Genomic DNA, 25,121 nt, shown 5'->3' with positions numbered 1-25,121 from the left:
AAAAAAATTAACAGTAATGGCAGCCAGGAGGCTTATAGTGAAAAAAGGCTATTGTGCCAAGAAGCACATGGCTAATTCACTCCACCCCTCTTACTCATAACCAAAAATTAAAAACCAAGGCAGGGGTGCTGATAGAAGTCATACAAGTACTTTCTCAATCCTGAAGAGCAACAACTCCTGCAAACCTGGGTTCTTAAGAATGAATGCAGACTGAAGAGACAGCAATTTCTGGGTAATAATGATGGACAATACATAGTGACAATGGGCAGAAAAGTAGACATTTCTACTGATGCCACTCAAGATGACAATATGGGTGGGGGTCCTATAATGCGAATCCCTGAGAAGTGCCAGGGTCCTCAACACTCTCAGGTCGTTAATTCATGAGAGGAAAGAAGACTTTGAGGTTCAATACTTGGAATCAGTAGTGCCTTCCCTATACTCTTTCAGTATTCTTTTCCTATTTGGGCAAAGGTGGTAGAAAAGAACTTATGATGGGGGTGGGAGAAGTAGGTGTCACAGAAAGATCCACAGAAGAGGTTGCATTTGAGTTGGGCTTGGATAAGAGATCCTAAGCATAAAGACTCTGTTAGACAAGGCAAATAGATATAAACGTTTACAACATGTAGTGGGAATGAATATCAAGCGAACTGGCTAAAGTAGAGAGTAAGAGAAAAATAATAATATGAGATAAGCTAGAAAGGTATGCAGATGCCAAATTTTGGATGGCCTTGAATGCCCACCAGAAAAGATTTGAACTTTACTCAGTATGGAGAAGAAAAATGCCATCTTTAATCATACCTATCTATAAGAAAGATTAGTGTGGTTGGGATCCATGTTAGATTGGAGAGGAGAGACTCGCTAGGAAGTTAATTTAAGAAAGGGAGTAATATTATCAAATTTATACATACAGAAGAATAGCCTGTTAAAATCAATCAGTCTTTCAACACATTTATTAAGTATTTACTATGTGCCAAACATCGTAAAGGCAAAAACAAGCAAATTCCTACCCTGAAGAAACTTACATTTTAATGAGGGAGACAACACTTGCGTACACAATTACATAAATGACACATACAAAGAAGACACAAAATAATCTTGAATAAGAAGAGACCAGAACCTGAGGTAACCAGGAAAGGCCTCCTACACAAGATGGCATTTGAGCTGAGTCTCAAAGGAAACCAGGGATTACAAGAGACAGGAATATAGAGGAAAATCATTCTAAGCATAGGAAACAGCCAGTGTAAAAGCACGGACACAGGAGATGAAGCACCATGAGTTACAGCAAGAAGGCTATTGTGACTCAACCACAGAAGGAGTAGAGGGAAATGATACAAAAGAAACTGTAGAGGTAGAAAATGGCCAGCTTGTGAAGAGCTTTAAATACCAAAGAGAACTTATTCAGCAGACTCCTATGGCTTCCTGTTACTTTTAGGATTGCATATAAAGGAAGATGATTTGCTAAGACCTGTGAATTAGGAAAATCACTGTAGTTTTCAGGCGGAAGGTGTATTAGTGTGCAGAGACTTGAGGCAAGGAAACCAAATAAGAAGCTACTGCAATAGTATAGGGGGAAAGTAATAAGGGCCTGGAAGTAATGAAGGTGCTGTTTGTGCCAGTGGAAAGAACAGCACATATGTGAGACAGGTTATAGAGAAGGAAATGACAAAATTTGATAACTAATCAGAAATGATTTCTCCCCTTCCTCCCATCCCCCACATACACTAAAGTGCACTAATCAAGAGTTCTTACAATGTAATCCAGGGACCCCTAGGGAGCCCCAAGATCCTTTCAGGAAGTGACATGTGTAAAGGAATGCTAAGACCAAAATGTCTGAGAACTACTATGCTACACATGGGTTGGCCCAAAAGGGTAGGTGTCTCCCCCCATTTGAATGTGAGCTCCTTATGGACTAGGGCCATGTCTTTGTCTTTCATTGTATCCCCAACACACAGCAAAGTGCTTTGTATATATTAAGTGCTTCATAAATGCTTAGGGATTGTTGACTGATATATTGAGTTTGAAAGCCTATAGGATGCCCAATTCAAAAATGTAAAAATGAGATACTCTTTCTAAGAAGAACAGAGCAGAAGCAAACAGAGCTACGACAAAACAAATCAAAGAAAACAAGCTCAATATAGTTCCCTCTGTACCCACTTGTCATCTCATTCTGCTCAATCCAACTTCACTCATAGACCTGGCTACCTGAAGACTCAGAGACTAGCAAAAAGGATAAAACATAGCAAAAGGTATATTAAAAAAACTCTAATAGAGATCCGTGCTTGAATTAATAATGGCAACCATCACTAATTGAATAACTTTTGTAACTCAGTAATTGCTTTATTTAAAATTCCATATTACCTTGTTCCTTTATCTGTCGGATTTGTCTCACGGTTTCCTTTAAAATTGCACATTTATCTGGTTTGACATTGAAACTGTCAATGTCACTGAGATTAGCAGATATCAATTCAGCCAACTCCTCGAGGTATTTACTCTCCTGCTCCCGTCGCCACTTCTCCCCACTGCCAATCAAACTAGGGGAAAGAACAATCATGTGATAAAGGTTCTGAATGCATCAAGGCCAGGCAGTGGTACCAAGAACCTTGTAGGCAGGAGAAGCATGGTACAAATGACCATTCAAACACTCACCAGTGACACAGCCTTGGTGAAGTCACTTAGTATCTGTATTGTTGCTTCTCCATCTGTAAAATGAGGCCAGTAGCAATAAAGCCTACCTCCTAGGGCTGTAGGGATGTAAAGAGGTTTGCAAATCTTGAAGCTTTTATCATTATTAGCTCTTACACCAATGAATCTGTGGCTTGGTCAATGTGTAGTACCCTCCAAGGATAGAGATGGGGCCCATTCATGTCCTCCCAAAGCTTACCATAAGGGTCTTCCTCTACTTCTTCCCATGTCACAAGGTACCAAGAGACCACCCTAGTAATCCATGGTATATCCCTCACTCTCAGAAACTGACCAACCTATCTCTTCATTCCATGACACATTTCTTTGATGACATACTTTACTCTTCCAAGTCCCTCACTGACTGTTATGTTGCTGCCTGCTCACACTAAACACTCAGGTTTCCATTGCCATATGTATGATGCTCATCTGTAATTCTTCAAAGGCAGTGGTGTTCTCAAACAGCTCAAAAGTGTTAAAAATGTTTGCATCAAAAATATGAGTCTGTACCATTATGGGAAGCTTAGGGTGGGTAAAAAGCACTATACAAATCTCTTCAAAGTAATCTAGCACATTCCCTTCCCCCTTTTCAACTCTGGGTCCATCAGTATTTTGTGTGTGTGTGTGTGTGTGTGTGTGTGTGTGTGTGTGTGTGTGTGTGTGTGTGCGTGTATACGTGTGTGGGCGCATGCATGCACATATATATGTGTGTTTGTACACTGTTGGAACTATAGAGCATATTAGCTATTGGTGAAAGAAAACTTATTATCAATTGAAAAGACATTTTTCCAGAACTATGAATACATGAAATTGCTGAAAAATCGTCCTTCTATGGCTGCTATGTTTAAGCTTCCACTTTAATACTAAACCATGGTATTAAAGAGCAGAATGTTACTACAAAGATGAAAGTTACCTCTCTACAGAAGTAGAAATGCACATCTTATAATTCTTGTTATTCAAACGATAAACATATTCTTTTTTGATACCGAAAACTTTATTTAGAACAAAAATGTTATGTGATACAAGTCACCAAATATCCACTTAAGTCAAATTATAAAACAATTTCATGAGACCAAAGAATCTCACTGAGAAGAAAACTTACATATCCGAAGCCCTATGCAATACAGGCACTCTATCAATAGCACTCTTAAACAAGTCATTTAGGCCATTCCTGAATACCCCTGGTGACAAAGTTCTTTATTTTCATAATAGGGACAGCCTATTCTAATACTGGACTGTTATGCCTATTACAAAGCCATTTCATATCTAAAATACAATGTCCTAATGACAAGAATAACAACCAAAACAATCAAAACTTAATGTCATAAAATTTAATGAATAAGGGGCAGCTAGATGGCGCAGTGGATAGAGCACCAGCCCTGGATTCAGAAGGACCTGAGTTCAAATCCGGCCTCAGACACATAACACATACTAGCTGTGTGACCCTGGGCAAGTCACTTAACCCCACTGCCTAGCCAAAAGATAAAAAAATTAATGAATAATCATGGGAAAAAACATGAAAATGCATCTCTACCTATTTTTAGAAAGATAGGGAAATATAGGCATGGAGCACTGTATATAACAACAACTGTAAATAATAATGTCAGACTTCTGATTTGTTGGTTACCTTTGTTGACTTTTTTTTTGCTCTTTGTTAAGATGCACTGGGAAATGTAGGTGATGTTTTTAAAAAAGAATAGAAATAAAAATTTACTTTAAAATAGGTAGGTATTGCCTTTTGCAATCAGCTCTGTCCCTTGTTTGGTTTTGTTCTGTTTTGTTTTTTAAATTTCAGGCAACTGGGATTTAGTGACTTGCCCAGGGTCACACAGCTAGTAAGTGTCAAGTGTTTGGTCTGAGGCCAGATTTGAACTCAGGTCCTCCTGACTTCAGGGCTGATATTCTATCCACTGCACCACCTAGCTGCCCCCCCTTGTTTGTTTTGTTGGGTTTTTTAGGCAATTGGGGTTAAGTGACTTCCCCAGGGTCACACAGCTAGTAAGTGTTAAGTGTTTGGTCTGAGGCCAGATCTGAATTCAGGTACTCTTGACTTCAGGGCCGGTGCTCTATCCACTGTGCCACCTAGCTGCCCACCGCCCCCCCTTGTTTGGTTAAAGATGCTTCAGCTAGTCCTAGAAATGTGAAAGGTATCTGATTTCTTTAGTGTAACTTTCAATATTCAGATTACATATTCACTTTTACACTGTACAGTACATGGTATAAGATATTCATCTAAACCTACTTTCTTCCAAACTGCTTTCCAGTTTTCCCATCTTATTGTTCAGCTATTTCAGTTGTGTCCAACCCTTCATCATCTCATTTAGGATTTTCTTGGCAAAGATACTGACAGATTTGCCATTTTCTTCTCCATGGATCCATTTTTTTCAGGCAATCAAAGGTTAAATATCTTGTCCAGGGTCACACAGCTAGGAAGTGTCTAAGCCTGGTTTGAACTCAAGTCTCCCTGACTGCAAGATCAGTGCTCTATCGACTGAGCCACTGGCTAGCCTCAATGTTTTCCCATGAGTTCTCATCAAATAGAGAATTCATCCCCAAGTAATCAATATTCTCAGATTTATCAAATACTGGCTTGTTAAATTCAACAGTTTCTAATTCTTCTTTAGATAGTCTGATTTAGTTTCATAATTTTTAGCCAGTACAAAGCTATTTTTATGATTACTACTTTAAGGTATAATTTGAGGTCTGGAAATACTCCCTGCATTTTTACTCTTTTAAAGTTTCACTTCAGATAATTCTGAATACATAAAACTGAAAAGCTTTTATTTGAAGAAAAAAATCAATGCTATTGGAATAAGAAGGAAAGCTATTAACTAAGAAGAAAAATCTTTGCAACAACCATCCATAATTAGGTCCTAATATCCAAGAAATATCGGTATCACAAATACCATTCCTCAATGAATAAGTAGTAAAAAGATATGAATACTTCTTACCAGATGCCCGCTTACTGTGGAACAGTTAAATTATATTACATTATTGTAGTATTATAAGAAATCATTAATACTTAGACTATAGGAAAAAAATTAGATTAATATGAGCCAACCAATAAAAAGTGAAAAATGAAAAGCAGAAAATAATATATAGAAGGACAACAATATAAATAGAAAAAACAATCAAAGCTGAATGCTATGTAATAGTAATGACCAAGGCTGGCCCCAAAGAAAAGATATGGAAATGTATTTTCTCCTGCTTTTTTGCAGAGGTAGAAAATTATGGGTGCATAATAGCAAATATACTATTAGGCTTGGTTAATGTATTTATTAGTTTCACTCAACTATTTTCCCTCCTCTTTCTTTTCACTGTTTATTATATGGGATGGCTCTCCGGATTAAGGAAGGGAAGTGCATATTTGGAAAAAACTGATGATGTCAAAACAAAAGCCACCAAAAAGAATTTTAATGAGATAAAATAAAATATACTGAAATTTTTTAATTCATAGATGTCTGTAAAAAGCTATGTAATATTAAGTTCATATATAAAAAAGGCTGTCTTACCCTTGTACTGGAGTATCACATGGCAATTTACGTTTTCGGGAATCAGTAGTCAGTGGATCTAAGGAGTTTTCTCCTAATCCACTCATTTTGACTATGCATCAGCAACTGAGAAGAGAAAGGAAAAAAATATTAAGACACAAAATATCTGTTGCATAAAAGCGGTCAGGCAACATTATAGCTACATTTTACAATACAGAACTTTCTTGTCTGAAGAGGTAGGACAATGAAGAAGCTGATATTGCTAAGGGACACTGAACATTTTGAACATATTTTTCCCAGTCAGATCTATGTACAGTTTCTCACTTGACAACAGTTTTTCCAAATCCTCTCAAAACTGCATGCATTCTAGTGCTTGTTTACCCTGCCAAAGTATGAGAAGGATGTATTCAAATGGCAGCTCAACTTGAATGACCAGCACTCAAAAATAGCTGATAGTGTTAGTGGACGTAACAGTGGACTCTTCAAGGTAAGCACCCTAAAAAGGCACAGAAGGCTTTGAAGTTCCAGGTCAGATGGAAGAGCTCAACATATGGTCATAAAGACAAATAGAACAAATGCTATCTTGTTTGAATGTTAAGTTTCCCTAGGAAAAGGAAGGGTTTTGTTTTTTGTTTATTTGTGTATGGGGGAGGGAGCTATACTCCATATATTATAGACACTGGAATTTTTTAAACAAACCAATCTTTTTTAAGGGGTATTAAGGGATAACATTTGAGGCATGGGAGAGAAGAGAGTTTTAACCAGAAGAAATTATATGAGCAAGGCATAGACATGGGAAGGTATGGAACATATGTGAAAGATAAGTATTCTGGATTACGAGGTCCATAAAGGAGAATAGTACGAAATGAAAAACACATAGGTCAGAGCCACACTGTGTCTTTGAATGCTGACCAAATATGGCCTTTATTTGGTAGGCAATAGAGAACCACTGGTGTTTTTTAGCTCAGCAGTGAAATAATCAGAGCTAGGGTATTAGGAGATTATTATGACAGAAATATGTAGACAGAATTGGAGAGGGAAAGAGATTAGAAGAAAAGCCAATCAAATGTCTATCATAATAGTAATAGCTAACATTTATGTGGCACTTTTAAATGTTAGCTAAGTACTTTACATTTTATTATGTCATTTGATCCTTACAACAGCCCTACTAAAAAACAAATTAATGGGGGGGAAGTCCTGTAAGGGACTAGGAAGCTTCAGATTTTCAGAAAAGCACAAAAATTTTAAGTATTCCTATGAGGTAGGTGCTATTATTATCTCTATTTTGCAAATGAATGAGATGAGTCCAAGAGAGGTTAAGTGACTAGCCAGGCATTTGAGGCAAGATGACACTACAGGACCTTCCAGATACCCAGACACCACACACAACACTTTATTCACTACATCACCTGTCTGTTTTATAATAACATGAATGGAAAGGAAAAGATGGATGTGCAAATTATTAAGGGGGTATAACTGACAAGACACAGCAACTAATTGGAAATGGAAAGTGGAGAGGGAAGAGTCAAAGATAATCCCCAAAATTTCAACCAGAGGGTAACTACTAAGAGGAAGCAGAAACAAACAGGAGTAAGACAGGTAACCAGGAGACAATAGTGGCACAGAAGCCAAAGGGGAAGAATATAATCTCAACAAGAATGGTCAAAAGCATCAAATCATACCAAACAGTCAGTGGGAACACAGACTGGAAAAGTGCCAATTTTGGCATTTAGGTCAGTGATGACCTTCAGGAACATTATAACTCTTCCTTACCACATACAATTAAATTAAATGTATAGCAGTATTTAAGTTTGAGGTTATAAACAGTTCAAAAAGCTGATTTAAACAGGAAAAGACTTCGGAGAGGGGGGGACGACCCCACCTACTCAACCTAATTAAAACCATTTAAAATAATTGACTTATAAAATATTAATTGACCTCTAAGAACCCTTCTTCTATTAATCTAGTCCAACACTCTCATTTTACAAATGAGGAAAATGAGGCCCAAAGAAGTCACATGACTGCCTAGCCATAATTTTCTAAATATTTTGGGAGAGAAGAACTAATTGGGGTTATGAAACAAAGAGACAGTGAAGTATTTGCCTACCAAATCTACTTACAAATCAAAAAATTTACGTCCGAAAATCTTTTCTCTCCCATTAGAATGGATTTTTGCTCCTTGAGGACAAGGATTGTTTTTGCTTTTTCTTTGTATCCTCAGTATTTACGCACAGTGTTGTCATATAGTAAACTCTGACCAAATGCTGATTAACTGAAAATTTTCATCTCCGTTACCTTACAAAGCATATAAAGAATTTTTTCTTGAATGAAATAAAAGCTCTTAATTTTACCCAATGCTGAGACATTGTAGTGAATAATGGTCAACTTTCCACTAGATGGCAGAATCCTACCAAGTAATATTTTGTTAAACTACCACAAACTCCATCCCAAAAAGGCTACAACTAAGTCACCTTCACAAGTTTTAAGACTGAATAAATCATCATTTTAAAAGTCATAGATTAAGTACTCCTGTAAGGTACTAGGACGCATGAAGCAAAGATCATAAAGAACTGAACCCATCCTAAAATTTTGGAAGTGGAAATCTCTAGACATTTTGTTAAAGTAACAAGTAGAGTGATAAAACAAAGTGTGAGAGAGGACTTCAAATAACACATGATGAAAGATAGCTCAAGGCTATGGTTTAAAATATGTTTTGTTAAACTGGTGATGTTTGTTTTTTCTTTTTTTGTTTTTTTAATTCTCCAAGTATAAAGAGAAGGAATTCTCCAACTACACTACTGAATTAAATTTGGTAGACACTAGAACATTTTCTCTTCTCCCCACTCTACATGCCCCCCGCCCAAAAAAATTCTCAACTGGATCAAGGAGTTATCAATCCAATTAGTATAGAGATGGGGACTAGACCTGTTATTTCATTGGTGTAGGGAAAATCTCAAACAAGCTTGAGCTTTAAACCTATTTCACATTCTAAATATGTTTCCCTGCATTAATACTAATCACAGAAAGCTAAGACAGAATGATCCTTTGCTCCCCTAGTATGCTGTCTGAAATAAAACTTCTTGTGAAATGCATGTTTTAAAAAATGCTTTCCAATTAAGCATTAGTCATGCCAAAGTTAATAATTACCTAATATTTACAACAACATATGCATATAGTCCTAAACATTTGCAAAGCACTTCTTTACAATGATCCAGTTCACAATTTCCTCCTTTTAACAGATGAGAAAACTGAGGCCAGGTCTAAGAAGTTAAATCACTTGCTCATGATCATACAGCTAGCAAATATTTCAGGCAAGAAGATTCCAACCCAAGTCTCTTGACTAATTCTTCAGAATTCTAGCCATGAAACCACAATACCATCTCTCATACAATGGAAACTTTAGATTTTTCTCAATACTGTTATTCACATTTTAATGCAATCTTAACACCATAGTATACCAACTTGTTAAATTTTCACGAAACCAAAACTGAATCCTAATCACAAAGAAATGCCCTGTTCTTAGGAGAAATTACCTTACCTGCATATTAGATATACAACCTCATAGGTAAGATGAAGGGAAGAAAATATCAGTTATAATGTAATCTAACCAAGACTATAATAATTAACATATTGATTATATTAAATATAAGGATACAACTTGAGATAGAAGAGAATACCCATAAGGAGATGAGTTGGAAAACTATTAGAATATAACAATCCAGTGATAAAAACTGAATTAATGTGATAGTTGGTAATAGAAAAGAGAGGCCAATTAAAGGGAAGTGCTTAGCAACTAAGTGAATTAGTTGGAGGGAATAAGAAAAAGGGAAGAGTCAACAATACTCTGAAATCATATGCTGAGTGGCAAGAAGGATATAGCAGTGTCATCAATAGAAATGGGTAAGTTAGGAGGATCATACTATAAGCAGAGAAATTTGATTTTGGAGAAGTTAAGCTCCTTGAGGACAGGAATTGTTTTTTTCAATCCAGACAGAGATACTCAGTACAGCAAGTGGAAATGTAAGACTTGTGTTGGGGGAGAGTTAAGAACTAGAAATATAAATTTAGGAGTCACATAAATAGAATCATAGGTCATAGGATCGCTAGAGCTGGAAAAAGTCACCTAAGCCCAACTCCCTTTTTACAGATAAGAAAATTGAGGCCCAGCGAGGTAATAAACTGTGGAAGTACTGAAACTGTCAAAGGAGAAGGTAGGGTGAAAAGACTAAGGACAGAACAGAAATGACCAAAATCAGGAGTCAGTAACTAGTAAAACCAGGGAAGGAGACTAAGAAGGAACAAAAGAGTAGGAAGAAAACTAGGAAGAATAATGTTTCAGAAACCAAAAGGCAAGACAGTAGCAAGAAAGTAGTCACACAAAGGTCAAACCGAGGACTAAAGAGGACACTGGATTTAGCTACTAGGGTAGTAATTAGCAGAGGCAGATTTGGTAAAGGAATTGTGATAAAAACCAAATCTTCTGCAGGATTGAGGCATGATAGGTGTTATAAAAGCAGAGGAAGCAAGTGCAAACTGTTCTTTGTACGGGTTTAGTAACAAATAAGAGGAAAGAGACAGAACAATGTCTTTGAGAGGATAAGCAGAATCAAGGGAAAGTTTTGTTAGGTTACCTTGATTTGTTTTACACAAAAGCGAATGAAATCCAAGCAACATGAAGAAGATGAAGATTGGAGGACATGGAAGTATGATAAAAGGATTGAAGTCCTCAAGAAAATGATAGTTAGATCTAGGGTTACATCTGTCAAAGAGGAAGAAAACCTCATTATTTGGGACTGGGGAAAGAAAATAAAAGAGAGGCAAGTGTTCATGATCCATAGATATGGGTCCTCACACTAAGAGAGGTGAGAAAGGTGAAACAGACGGAGTAGAAGTAAAGAAGGTGAAGGTAGAATTGGGGGTTTGAGGAAAGGAGGAGCAGGCTTTGAATGGTGGCTACAGGGAAGGTGACAGGAAAGCAAGAAAAGAATTAAAAAGGAGTTACAACGAAGGCTGATGACCTAGTTCAGGTTAAAGGGTATAAATGATAGTCCTGACAATTTAATGACTTTCCCTAGCTATGCTATATCTATTTAACAAACTTTTTCTTGGACCCAATATATCAAATTCTCCCAGAACAGTACCATTTTTCAGACTATAGAAATTCTTAGCTCCAGAGGTAATTATATATAAAGTTAATAATACAAAAATCACTAATTAAAAACAAAGGTAATGATGTTTACCCATCAAGTATGAAGGTATAATTACTTCAGGTGCTCAATATTTCTCATGCAATGAAGTAGAGAAATAAATATTAAAGTATTTTTTTCAATACCAGATCCAACAGCCTTTTCCTTATCACAAAAAAAAATATTTAAGAGATCACACATAACATCTACATAAATGAAACAGGAGCAAAACCCACCATTATTTATCTACCATATACTAAAAATACCCCACTAAAATAGATATTCCTCACATACTTTTTCAAAACTTGATTACAATCCTTCTAGGTCAAATTGTTCAACAAAAGCTGGTTGCCTAATGTAGTAATGTCAGATTTGTAACAGAAATAGATCCCTGCTAGACACACATTGACTTAGAAAACCATAAATTAACAATAAGTTTTATTGTATTTTTGTTTATTTTGTTAAACATCTCCCAATTACATTTTAATCTGGTTCTAGCTGCACTTCAGAGTTTTGTGGCCAATAGGCAATGAGTTTAACACCTCTGGTCTTACAAATGATAGTTTCAATATGAAAACATCTGAGTTTTAAAAATCAACTTCACAAATATAGGATGGAGAAGATGTAATTTGATCAGGTCAGACTTTTGGTAGACTGCTGTTGTTCATCCTTCATCAAAGAAGATTATGACATCACAGAGTGATGTCTTGATTTGTACATGAATTGGGTTTCAGTAAGGCAAAGTTGCATAAAGTTGTCAACCTCAGTATCTCTTCCCGAGTCATCAAAGTCCAATGGCAAGACAAAACTCAGGGTGACTGGTGATGGCACAGTATGTAGTAGATAACCTTGGCATTTTCAATGTTTGACCAAGCTCTAAATGTTCTACAGCACCTGCTCCAGCCACCTTCATGGCTACTGGAACAAACTGTTGTCATCTGTCCATTCCACTCCAGAAAGTCTTCACATCCTTGGAGCAGATATCAACCTAACTCAGCATGGGCGTGCAGGCCACAGTGAACCTGGAGCAGGCCTCAGAGGAATGAATCACAGGCAGCTGTGGTGGTTTCCAGACTCCTCAATCCACGAATGCTGAAGAAAACTTAGGTCAGTGGGAAAAGTCTGTTTCTGCAGTGCTGAGAGAGGAGCTAGGTCAGAGCCAGCTCCAGAGTGCAGAGTGCAGAGCACGGGCACTGAGGCAGTGGTTGCCTTCTGAGCTTCTGGCCCACAGACTGAGGGGTAATCAAGTGGCTGATCAGAGGGGGACTGCAGGGATCTCTTTGCTGGTGCTGAGGCAGGAATCTCTTGCTTTGTCCGTGCTTGGATCTGGGTCACAGTTCTAGGTGGCAGTCCTGGGGTGAGGAGGAGAGCTGGCATGGTACAGCTTATAGTGGCGGTGGAGAGAAAACCCTCTTTACAATTCCAAGAGAGAAAAGACTGCTTGTGGCAGGTCACTCAAAGACCAGAGCACAGGCCAGGAAAAGAGTAAACACCTCAACACTTATCATACCACCTTGGAAGAACTAAAAATTTATGGGTCCCTAGAAGTATCTCTGAAAACAGCTGTACAAACCCCCGAAGCTTGGGACAATACATTCTCCACATTGGAAGCAGACTCTTACCTTAACAAAGAGTTTAAAACTCAAGTAGTTGGCTGGGATCATGAGCAAACCTTGCAAAAAGAGTCAGACTATATTATCTTACTTTGGTGACAAAGAAAATGAAAACATACAACAAGAAGAAGACAACAAAGTCAAAGCTCCCACATCCAAAGCCTCCAAGAAAAATATGAATCTGTTCCAGGCCTTGGAAGAGCTCAAAAGGGATTTTGAGAAGCAAGTAAGGAAAGTAGAGGAAAAACTGGGAAGAGAAATGAGAGTGATGCAAGAAAATCATGAAAAACAAGTCAACAGCTTGCTAAAGGAGACCCAAAAAAATACTGAAGAAAATAACACCTTAAAAAATAGCCTAACCCAAATGGCAAAAGAGGTCCAAAAAGCCAATGAGGAGAAAAATGCCCTAAAAAGAAAAATTGGCCAAATGGAAAAGGAAGTCCAAAAGATTACTGAAGAAAATACTTCCTTAAAAATTAGAATAGAGCAATTGGAAGACAGTGACTTTATGAGAAATCAAGACACTGTAAAACAAATCCAAAAGAATGAAAAATTAGAAAACAATGTGAAATATCTCATTGGAAAAACAACTGACCTGGAAAATAGATCCAGGAGAGAGAATTTAAAAATTATTGGACTATCTGAAAGCCATGATCAAAAAAGAGCCTAGACATCATCTTTCAAGAAATTATCAAGGAAAACTGCCCTGATATTAGAACCAGAGGGCAAAATAGAAATTGAAAGAATCCACAGATCTCCTCCTGAAAGAGATCCCCAAAGGAAAACTCCTAGGAATATTGTAGCCAAATTCCAGAGTTCCCAGGTCAAGGAGAAAATATTACAAGCTGCCAGAAAGAAACAATTCAAGTACTGTGGAAACACAATCAGGATAACATAAGATTTAGCAGCTTCTACATTAAAGGACGCAGGGCATGGAATAGAATATTCCAGAGGGCAAAGGAGATAGGATTACAACCAAGAATCACCTATCCAGCAAAACTGAGTATAATCCTTCAGGGGAAAAAATGGTCATTCAGTGAAATAGAGGACTTTCAAGCATTCTGATGAAAAGACCAGAGCTGAATAGAAAATTTGACTTTCAAATACAGGACTCAAGTGGAACATGAAGAGGTAAACAGGAAAGAGAAATCATAAGAGACTTATTAAGATTGAACTGTTTACATTCCTGCATGGAAAGATGATATTTATAACTCATGAGACTTTTGTCAGTATTAGGGTAGTTGCAGGAAAAAAAATATATGTATGTGTATATAGATAGATAGATGGAGGGCACAGGGTGAGTTGAAGATTAAGGGGTCTTATCTGGAGAATAAAATTAAGGGATGAGGGAGGATTATACTCGGAGAAGAAAGGGAGAGGTAGAATGGGGTAAATTATCTCACAAAAAAAAACAAAAAAGAAAAGTCTCTTACAGTGGAGGGGAAACAGGGGAAGGTGAGAGGGAATGAGTGAATCTTATTCTCATAGGATTTGGCTTAAGGAGGGAATAACATACACATTCAATTGGGTATGGAAATCTGTCTTACCCTACAGGAAAATAGGGGGAGAAGAGGACAAGAGAGCAGGGGGATGATAGAGAGGAGGGCAGATTGGGAAAGGGGTAATCAGAAGTAAATACTTCTGAGGAGGGACAGGGTCAAAAGAAAGAATAGAATAAATGGGAGGGCAGGATAGGATCAAGGGAAATAGAGTTAGTTTTTCACCACATGTCTACTATGGAAGTGTTTTACATAACTGCACATGCACAACCTATATTGAGTTGCTTGCCTTTTCAATGAGGGGGGATGGGAGGAAGAGAGAAAATCTGAAACCTAAAGTTTTAAAAACATATGCTCAAAAAAAAACTGTTTTCACATGCTACTGGGAAGTAAGAAATACAGGAAATGGGGTACAGAAGTCTACCCTGCCCTACAGGAAAACAGAAGGGGAAGGTGATAAGAAGGGGGGGGAGGGAGAGAGAGATAAAAGAGAGGACAGACTAGGGGAAGGGATATTCAGAATGCATGTCATCTTGGGGTGGGCGGAGGGGTGAGATGGGGTGAAAAACTGGAACTCAAAAACTTGTGGAAGTGAATGTTGAAAACTAAAAATAAATAAATTTATATTTTAAAAAATTCATTAAAAAAATTTTAAAAAGAAGGAAAAAAAAACAAAAAAAAAGAGATGGAGTGTCTAGTTTGCAGAATAGACAGGAGGCCAGTGTCACTGTTTTGGAGAGTAAGGTTTATGAAAAATGGAAAAGTAAGAGGGGACTAGATTATCAAGGACATTGAATGTCAAACAGGGCACTTTGTATTTCCTCTTGGAAGCAATAGGTAACCACTGGAGTTTACTGACTTTACTGGATGGAAGATCAGATGTGCTCTTTAGGAAAATCAGTTTGGTGGCTAAATGGAAAAAGGATTACATGGTGACTCCTGAGGCAGGCAGGCCCACCAGCAGGTGTGAGGTAACTAGAGTGGTGACAGGGTCAGAGGAGAAAAGGGGGTGTATTTGAGAGAGATGTTGCAAAGGTGAAATCAACAGACCTTGTTAACAGATTGGGGGGGGTGAGAGATAGTGAGGAGTCCAGAATGACTCCTAGGTTGTCAGTCTGACGGATTGGGAAAACAGTGTTGCCCTCTACAGTAATGTGGAAGGTGTGTATGGGGTGGGGGTCGGGGTGGGGCTGGGGTGGGGGAATAGCAGCTTGGAGACGGGGAACAGTCTAGGGGAAAACATACTGAGTTCCATTTTGGACATAGCGAGTTTAAGACATCTACTGAACACCCAGTTTGAGATGTCTGAAAGGCAACTGAAGATGAGAGACTGGAGGTCTACAGAGAATTTGGGGCAGGAGAGAAGCAAAGGAAGGAAAAGGCCCAGAAGACTTTCAAGAAGCCATCCACAAGTACTTGAAGGACAGGAACCTGGAAGAGGAATTAGAGTTGCCCTGCTTGGCCCCAGAGTGCAGGAGGAGGAGCAAGCAGTGAGATGCTGCAAAGAGAGATTTAGGCTTAATGTAACTAAAAACTTCCTAATGATTAATGGAACAGACCACCTCAGGAGGTAGGGAGTACACACTCACTAGTGGTCTTCAATTTCAGAATGAACATGTCATAGGTGTTGTTTATAGACAGTTTTTCAGGGATAGGCTGGGCTAGGGCCTCTGGGGCCCATTGCAATACACATTCCTCAGGTTCTCTGAAAAATGCCATGAAAATTTTGATAAACAAAGAAGTCAGAAACAGTAGGAGGCATTACCTTATTTTGTAATATTTTAAAATTAAGCAGGCATACATACATACACATTTAGATCATTATAACTGTTCTTATCATGAGATACATTTCATCCAATTTTCTCAGCTTACCAGGGCCTCAGTTCATCTTGTCCCCATTATTTATTAGGAGTGCATGTGTATGCATGTGTGTGTGATTATGTATGTACACACATATATACATGTATGTGTGTGTATTAAATGCTAACAAAACCATCTTGTTCCTGAGGTACTTTACTAACTTTTCTAGGTACTTATGGAAGGTATGCAATTATTTCTCAGGTATTGACAGTCAATACGTATACCTTTCTTTTTCTTTCCTCCTCTTCTCTCCTGAAACTGAGTACCAGACGAATTATGGACCACACTAAGAACTCAGCGGCCTCTCTCACACCATGCCAATCCCACTGCTAATCAGCACAGTACCTCTGACCTGCTGCTTCATTTCAGACCTCCAATAGTTCACCTCTCCTTAAGCATCCTGGCAGGCCACCCAACTCCCAGGGCTCACCAGATCAATGCTGAACTTAGCACAGCTGCATCTCAGAACTCAGAAGTAGCAGCTCCCTTTAGGAGATGGATTACAGGTATGAGTAGGGTAGTATCCTATTTCTTCATATTCTTTATATATCATTCATCATGGTGCAATAATATGCAGTCCTTAGAGAGAATTACAGTCTGCAGGCAAGAAACAACAGCTGTACAGACCAACACAAGTACAAAGAGAGGATTAAGAAGTGGCCATGGAAAGGTCTAGTAGAAAAGGTGACCTGTAGAAGAGTTCACTTGACCTATACTGAACTGGTTATCTCCGCCCTAAAATCTCTTCTTCCTAACTTCTCTAGAGGGTGCCAATATTTTCCCAGTCACCCAGGCTCAAACTCAGGTGTCAATCTCATGACCCCCTCCCAAGTCCAATCGGCTGCTTAGTCCTGTTGACTCTACTTTTGTAACATCTCTCTTATGCGCCCCCTTCTGTCCTCTGACACAGCTGCCACTCTAGTAACAAGCCCTCATCACCGCACACTTCAACTAAATGCAATACTGTTCCGATTGGTCTCCCTGTCTCAAGTCTCTCTCTCATCCTCCGCTAAGCAGCCTAAGGGATCCTTCTAAAGCACAAGTCTGACCATAGTTGCCCACCACTCTACTCAATAAAGTCCAGCGGCTCCCTATTACCAATAGGGTCAAATATCCAATCTTCTCCTTAGCTTTTAAAGCCCTTCATAAGTAGCCACTTCGTACTTTTCCAGGCTTCTTACATCTTATTCCCATCCATGTATTCTACAATCCAATGACACTGCCCTTCTTGCTATTCCTTGGACAAGATGTTCCATCTCGCAACCCTTGTGCTTTTTCACTGGCTGTCTTCCACGTCTGGAATGTTCTCCTTCCTTGTACTCTGACTCTTTGCTTCCCTAGCATCCTTCAAGTCCCAGTTAAAATCCCACCTTCTACAAGAAGCCTTTCCTGATCACCATTCACATGAGTGTCTTCTCCTTGTTGATCACCCTCCAATTCTCCCCCCCCCCGATTGAGAACAATATACTCACATCTCTCAGCTCTGGACATTTTTTCTGGTTGTCTCCCACATATGGAATGCTCTCCCTCTTCATATCTTTTCCTTCAAGTCCCATCTAAAATTCCACCTTCTACAGGAAGCCTTCCCTAACCCTTCATAACAACAGTGCCTTAACATGGTCAATCATTTCCTATTTAACCTTCGTGTAGCTTGTTCGTACACAGTTGTTTGCATGTTGTCTCCCATGAGACTGTGAGCTCTTCAAAGAGCTATTTTAGCCTTTCTTTGTATCCCAACCTCTTAGCAAAGTGCCTTGGACACTGTAAATGTAAAATAAATGCTTATGGCCCTATTCTCCAATCATTAGGGACACAGATTGTTTCCAGTGTTCTGCTATTACAAATAGTACTGCTAGGAACAGAGAGATCACTTTAGAAATAGCTACTGTTTCATTTGTAAATAATTCCCTTCTCATTGGTGAGTTAGGATACATGTTACTTGGTGTTTAGCTCTGAGCAGGTCCTTTAAAAAAAAGTCAGATGAGTCCTTGATTGAAGTATACTTTCTAACTGCAGAACTCTTTTTAAAAAAAAATTGCTTGAGAATTACAATTAAGAGACTCTAACTCATTCAAAAATAGAATACCAAACCTCCAATCCACAATCCACAATAGCCTTTTTTTCAAAAGCTAAATATATTTGATGTAAAAACTCCCAAACTGAATCCTGCTCAAGCAGGGTTAGTAACAGTTTTTAAACGCACTAAGACTTTTGGGACACCTGGAATATACTCTATTATAGATACTGATAAAAAACATATAGTGTTTAAAGATTTACAAAGGGCTTTGCAAATATTAAGCATCCTTTGATGCTTACAAACACTCTCTGAGGTAGGTGTTATTACTATCCCCATTTTTACAGATAAGAATACTGAGGCTCCTTAGAGACGTGTCATGATTTTCCCAGAGTAACTCGAATGAGTGTTTGAGGCAGGATCTGAACTCATGTCTTCTTGAAGTCAAGCCCTGTACTCTATCTACTATAAAATATAGTTTTACATGATAAGATTAAGTTTAGCTAGTACTTGATGTAGACATTTAAAGTAACATGAATCATCACTGAACAGTGGCCTAGACAACCCTAAGGTTCTAAATACAGAGAATATGTTGGATCCCAAGGATAGAGAAAGGTCTTCACCATGAGCTCCCCCCAGGTGATGCGTATAATAGAAAAGAATAAAATACTGAGGAATACGCAAAATAAACACAATGGGAGATCAAACTGGAAAAATATTGGGGCAGTGTGGTCAGGGAAGGTTTTATGGAAGAAACAGCATTTGAGTTAGGTTTTTAAAGGACAAATAGGAAGGGATTCAATAGGTAAAGGGGGAATAATTTACATTCAAGGCATAGGGGCAAACACAAATAACAACAGGAAAGGGGATGGGATGGCTAGAGAGGGGTTTAGTCTCTCTGAAGCATAGTATACATGGAAGAAAACAATATGAAATGTGGCAGGAAAGGTAGAACAAAACCATATTGTTCAAGGCATTGAATACTATTCAAAGCATTTTACACACTTCCCAATGAAGAACCACAGAAAAACTTCTAAGCAGAAAAAGTGTATGTCTAAATGAATGTATAATATATAAGGATTCATACTGAACATGTTTAAATTTAACTCTGTAATGACTGCAATACTCAGACCCACATTCCTGGACAGATTTCAGAGGGATCATGAGTACAGATGAGGGGAAGGAAAAAAAAACCCACTATGTCTTTATTTCAATATAATTGGTTTCCTATGTAATCTTAATGTATCCTACTTTATGCATTTAAAAATATTATTCTGTAAAAGTATAGCCTATATCAGATTGTGTGCCGTCTTGGGGAGGGTGGTGGGGAGGAAGGGGGAGAAAAATGTTAAACTCAAAAGCATATGGAAGTGATTATTGATAAATCAAAATAATTAAAAAATTAAAAATAAATAAAAATAAAAATATTATTCTGAGCAGATGTCGATAGGCTTCACCAAATTGCCAAAGGTGTTCTAAATAATACAAAAAAAATTAAGAACCCCTGCGATAATGGTAGATCTAAGGAAATTTTCAAGGTATTTTAAGTTGGCTCAAGCAAAAAAAGGGAATAAAAATTTCAACTAGCCCAACTAGTCTTTTCCCTAGCTGGGAAAAAAATCAGGGCAGCTAAGTGGTGCAGTGAATAGAGTGCCAAACCTGGAGTCAGGAAGACTAATCTTCCCGAGCTAAAAAAATCTGGCTTTAGATATTTACCAGTTGTGTGACCCTACACAGGTCATTTAACTTGTTTGCCTCAGTTTCCTCATCTGTAAAATGAGCAGAACAAGGAAATGGCAAACCACTCCAAATATCTTTGACAATAAAACCTCAAGTGGCATCATGAAGAGTCAGACACAACTGAACAGCAACAATACATGGAAAATGGTGAAGAATTTGATATATGGATTAATAATATAAATTTATTCCACCTTTTGGATGTCCAGGGTTAATTACATACTACAAAGTATGCAATAGAACATGGATAGAGTAAGCATTCTTTACCCAAAAAGAGAAAATATCAATGATCATTTTTCAAGGGTATTCTGAAGCTTAATAGCTACCAAATTTAAAAAAAAATTTTCTGCTGCTTCCAGTAGATAATTTATTGGTGGTGGAAGGGAGAAGGGGGAGGAGTTCTTAAGGAAAACCTTAAGAGAATAACAAAACTGGTTAACTCAATAATTTAAAGTTAACACATATCACAATTCCGTGTAAAATACTCCATTCTTCTTAAATGAATCAAATTTGTTTCTTAAAGTTTCCTGGCGGGGGGGAACTAAGAAAAATACCAACTGGGTATTTTATTTCAAGAAAGCATACTTGTTAAATTACATTCACTAAAAATTCATATGCCAAATTAAAGGTGGTAGGGATTTAATTCAGTAGTGAATGGGCTAACTGGGAAGGAGAAAAAGAGACAAAGGTCAATTACACATGAATCTTGTAATATTCTAGCTGGGATATGGGAAGAGCATAGAACCAGCATCCTGAGGGCTATTGGCCAAACAAGCCCATCTCAGATAAGTTATACCTTCTCCTCATCTCTACAAAGAAATGGAATGCCCCAGAATTACTTCTCTTTTACCCACAGCCACTTCTCATAGCCAAAATATTTCCTCTTGCCTCAGATGCTCCTTCCTAGTTTTAGAATCTTCATCAAAACTACACTGCTAAAACTACTAGAAATGATTTCTCAATCTACAACCCTAAAGTTCCACCCACTGTTCCAGAATTCCAATCCTCCCCTACACCCAAATTGTTTCTCCAATTAAAATATAAACTCCTTCAGAACAAAGAACGCCTTTACACACTTAAGTGCTTTTATAACTGAGATATCTCTGTAGTGCTTAGTACAATGCCATAGTAGGCATTTTATAAATGCTTATTACTTCCCTCCCCAATTCCATTTTACAGATTTATTGATTCCCTGAGAGGCCAACCAAAGCAAGCCTTGTAGAGAGCTTTTTCATTATGGAGAAGACAAACTGGGAAAGAAAGAGGGTCAAGGCATGTAAGAAAAGTGACACTTCTTTTGCCCTAGGCTTGATGGAGGGAAAGGATAAAAAGGGACTATAAAGCAGTGGTACCAAACTCAAAGAGAAAACAGGGTTCACAAAATCTTACATGAAGATATTGACTTAGAAAAACACAAATTATTCTCTATTGTCTATATTATCTATGATTTATGGTGTTTAATTTATTTTGTTAAATATTTCCCAATTACATTTTAAATCTGGTTCAGGACACATTCCAGTGCTGTGGGCCTTGACAATTCCACTGTAGAGCATCAGAACAAAACTTAGTCCCAAAGCAATATTGGGGAAAGGTACTGCTAATAGTACAGTCAAAAGCAAAAGCATAGTGAACCAGTCCCTACATCAACACTAACCTATTAAGTTCCTCCTTCTTTGATCCTGTTTAATACAATACAGTTCTCTGAATTAAAAAAAAAATAAATGTTTATTTGTATTGCCAAAAAAGGGAAGAGCATTTTTGTAGTAAACAAAAAAGTGTTAAGTAGGGTGTCTACCTATTTAGGAGATGGTTAAACTGTAGTACATGAATATAATGAAATAGCAAAGTAAAATAAGAAGGAAAACAGCAACAATATAAACAGAAAATGCAAAAATTATTAAATAATCAAAGTATTGACATAAAATTATACCAAGTATCTCTTCTCTTTACAAAGGTTGAGGACTACCAATATAGAAAAGGAGCCGGTGGCAAAGGTTCTATTAATACATACAGTCAAAGCATAAGAGTAAAAAAAAAAAATTAAAATTAAAAAAACATTTTAAAGCCTGCCTTAGGATGGAGGACTAACCAACCATGTTCCTTCTTTATTTTGCTTAATTACTGGGTGTTTTTTTTTTCAACACAGTACTTGGTTTTGCATGATTTTTTCTCTGGTTTTCATTCTTCACAAGAGAAGCTGACCCTCTGAGAAGAATAGATTGGAAAATGTAGGTAATACAAAAATATCAATAAAAATAATTTCAAATAATTTAAACATAAAGATATCCATAGGAAAAAAAGTCTAATACAGTATATGCTTCATATTATTTCAACCAAGAGACAATCAAGCCAAACTGGCCCCTTCCTCCAGACAAAAAAAAAGGTCAAGGAAAAAAAAAGACTCCAGGATCCATGAGTGGCAACCCCTGGTACCAAAGGAACTGTATGCCTGTGTACATCCTTATCCAACTAATTCAAGACTGATGTATTGGGGCCCGATTGAAGTTCTCAGCATCAATCAGTTTTCCCTCTCAGAAACCAGAAAACTTCAGTAAGCTGGCTTTCATTTGCCAGCCTTGTTTCACTCAAGACTGCTATTTGGATGCAGTTACCTACCAAGTTCTCTCTTTCAGATCTACTGGATTTCTTTTGAATGTTGTGGATAAGTTCACTTACTTTCCAAGGATTTACATAAAGATGATGAGATTGACAAACACATTGCCAGAGTTAGCTCAGCATTCGGGAGGCTCCAAAAGAAAGTGTAGGAGAGAAGAATTATTAGGCTGCACACCAAACAGGATCTACAGAGCCATTGTGCTGACTTTATTGTTGTATGTCTGTAAAACCTGGACAGTCTACCAGGATCATGCCAGAAAACTGAACTGCTTCCATTTGAATTGTCTTAGGAAGATTCTGAAGATGACCTGGCCAAGATAAGGAATGAGATACGGAGGTATTCAGGTATATTTAATATTTGTGGTCATTGTCAGTGTTTCATGGCCCTAAAAAAAAGTTCTGTGTTTCTTTTTTGTTATTATTGGGGGGGTTTTTTAAATAATAATGGAAACAGAAATGTATCCAGAACTAGAATGTCAAGTCTCTACTGTAATTAGATTTTCTGTGATTAAGTACTAGGGACAAGGTCTTTCCACTTTCAGACCAGAGGCTTATCCAGTAGGTCTGATTGCTGTCTTGTACAAGGCATTATTAAATAGGTTAATTAGTAAGTGTTTCTGGGTGTCACAGGAGAATTACAGTAACTTGAGGAAAAGTTTCAAACAACAGCTGTGCATTTGAATTGATTTACTGAAAACTGCTTGAAGCACTATGTAAAGCAGAGGCTGTTCAAAGTAATTAGAAAAATAAATTGCTCTTGGGAAATATTTATAAGGCATTCAAATGTAAAAGCACACAATGAAGTTCTACCCAAAAAATTGAGGGTTCCAAAATTTATACATGTACTCAGACTACTGACTAGATAATCACTGCTAGATGGTCAAAGGGTTTATTTCTCGAATATTTTTCAAAAATTAAACTAAAACTATAGCTTCCAAAGGGTAATCTAAATGGTTCTGTTAATTTAACTGCTGTGTTAATGAAAACTTAGAGTAGAATTGCTGATAAGAATTAAACTTCCTATTCCAAGGTAGACTAACTAATGACAGTGATAAATGTATAGTATAGGGTTAGCTACCAGAAGTGACACAAGGAAGAATACAGCACAACAGTGAGAAGAGTTTAGTAGAAAGATGGGCTTACGAAGAGAAATCATTGAAACCTAGTTAAGTTCTCAAACTTTTGCAATAAAATCCAAGGTAAATGGCTCCTACCTTTAGGTTTCCATCTAATTCTAAAGCTGACAAATAGCAATAAGAAAATACTAAACAAATCCAAGTAATTGCTGCATGTGTCTAACCAAGTTATGTTTACCACTTGAGTATCTGTTGAAAATATTGAAATTATTTCCATTTTAGCAAAATAACAAAAAAGGATGTACACACAAACAACCTTTCCTGAACCAAAAGTTACTATGATATTACCTTGTCATGATTCTCCAATAAAGGGCATTAGAAGCTAAAGTAAAGGAAATGCTTATGATATTTATTAATAGGTCATCAAATCACATATTTAGAGCTGAAAGCCATAACTCGTGAAAGTTTATCTGAAATAATTTTCAGTGTAAAAAACTGCACCTATTTCACTAAAATAACAAAAAATATACACCAGCAATATTAATATGGTGGGCTGTCACAGGTGGTGGAGGTTCCCCATCTACTTTTAAGTAGAAGATGGATGATCATTCATCAAGTATGTTTAGAAAAGATTTTTATTTGGAGATCAGTTGGACTGTACCAGTCAATCAATAAACTTGTATTAAGCCTCAATGTGGCAGGACTGGGCTAAGCAATGGAAATGCAAAAAGAGGCAAAAGACAGTCCCTGCCTGCAAAAGGCACACAATCTAAAAAGGGAAAAGCAGTAAACAAATACAAACAAGGTACATATAGTAAAAATAGGAAATAAATTACAGAGGGAAGGAACTAGAATTGAGAGACTGGGGAAAGCCTCCTATAGAAGATAGAATTTTTGTTGGGACTTAAATTCAGGAAAGGCAGTAAGCAGAGATGAGGAAGGAGAGTATTCCAGGCATGGGAAGAAAATGCTCAGAGCAAAGAGACCGAGTGTCTTGTTCATGGAACAGCAAAAGGCCAGCATGTATGTGGTAAGATGTAAGGTGTAAGAAGACTGGAAAGATAAGTGTGGGCTAGGTTATGAAGGGTTTTGAATGTCAAACAGGATTTTGTATCTGATTCTGGAAGTAATAGGAAGTCAATGAAGTTTGAGTAGGGAGGGGACATGATAATACTTGCATTTTAGGAAAACTACTTTTAGTGGCTAAATGGAGAACAGACTACAGTGAGGAGAGACTTGAGGCTGGGAAATTCAATAGCAGGCTATTACAATAGTGCAGGCAAAAGTTACAGAGGGCCTGCACCAGAGGCGCAGCTAGGTGGCACAGTAGACAGAACACTGGGTTTAGAA

General features: G+C 37.5%; 1 protein-coding gene across 7 annotated transcripts in view; it reads right to left on the bottom strand.

Moving 5' to 3' along the window:
- Positions 1–25,121, bottom strand: part of NCOA3 (nuclear receptor coactivator 3) — a 204,608-nt gene that overhangs the window by 46,511 nt on the left and 132,976 nt on the right. For all 7 annotated transcript variants that reach the window (XM_078149860.1, XM_020984163.2, XM_020984164.2 and 4 more), the window contains 2 exons: positions 6,192–6,296; positions 2,359–2,531 (listed from right to left, as the gene is read on the bottom strand). In XM_078149860.1, coding sequence (XP_078005986.1) covers positions 2,359–2,531; positions 6,192–6,277 — 259 coding nt within the window. In that variant the 5' untranslated portion in view covers positions 6,278–6,296. The remainder of the gene's footprint in view (positions 1–2,358; positions 2,532–6,191; positions 6,297–25,121) is intronic.

This window comes from Phascolarctos cinereus, unplaced genomic scaffold (genome assembly GCF_003287225.1).
Source record: "Phascolarctos cinereus isolate Bilbo 61053 unplaced genomic scaffold, phaCin_HiC Scaffold_2;HRSCAF=192, whole genome shotgun sequence".
NCBI lineage: Eukaryota > Metazoa > Chordata > Mammalia > Diprotodontia > Phascolarctidae > Phascolarctos > Phascolarctos cinereus.
Note: the sequence above shows the minus strand (reverse complement) of the source record. Positions and strands in the feature narration are given on the sequence as shown.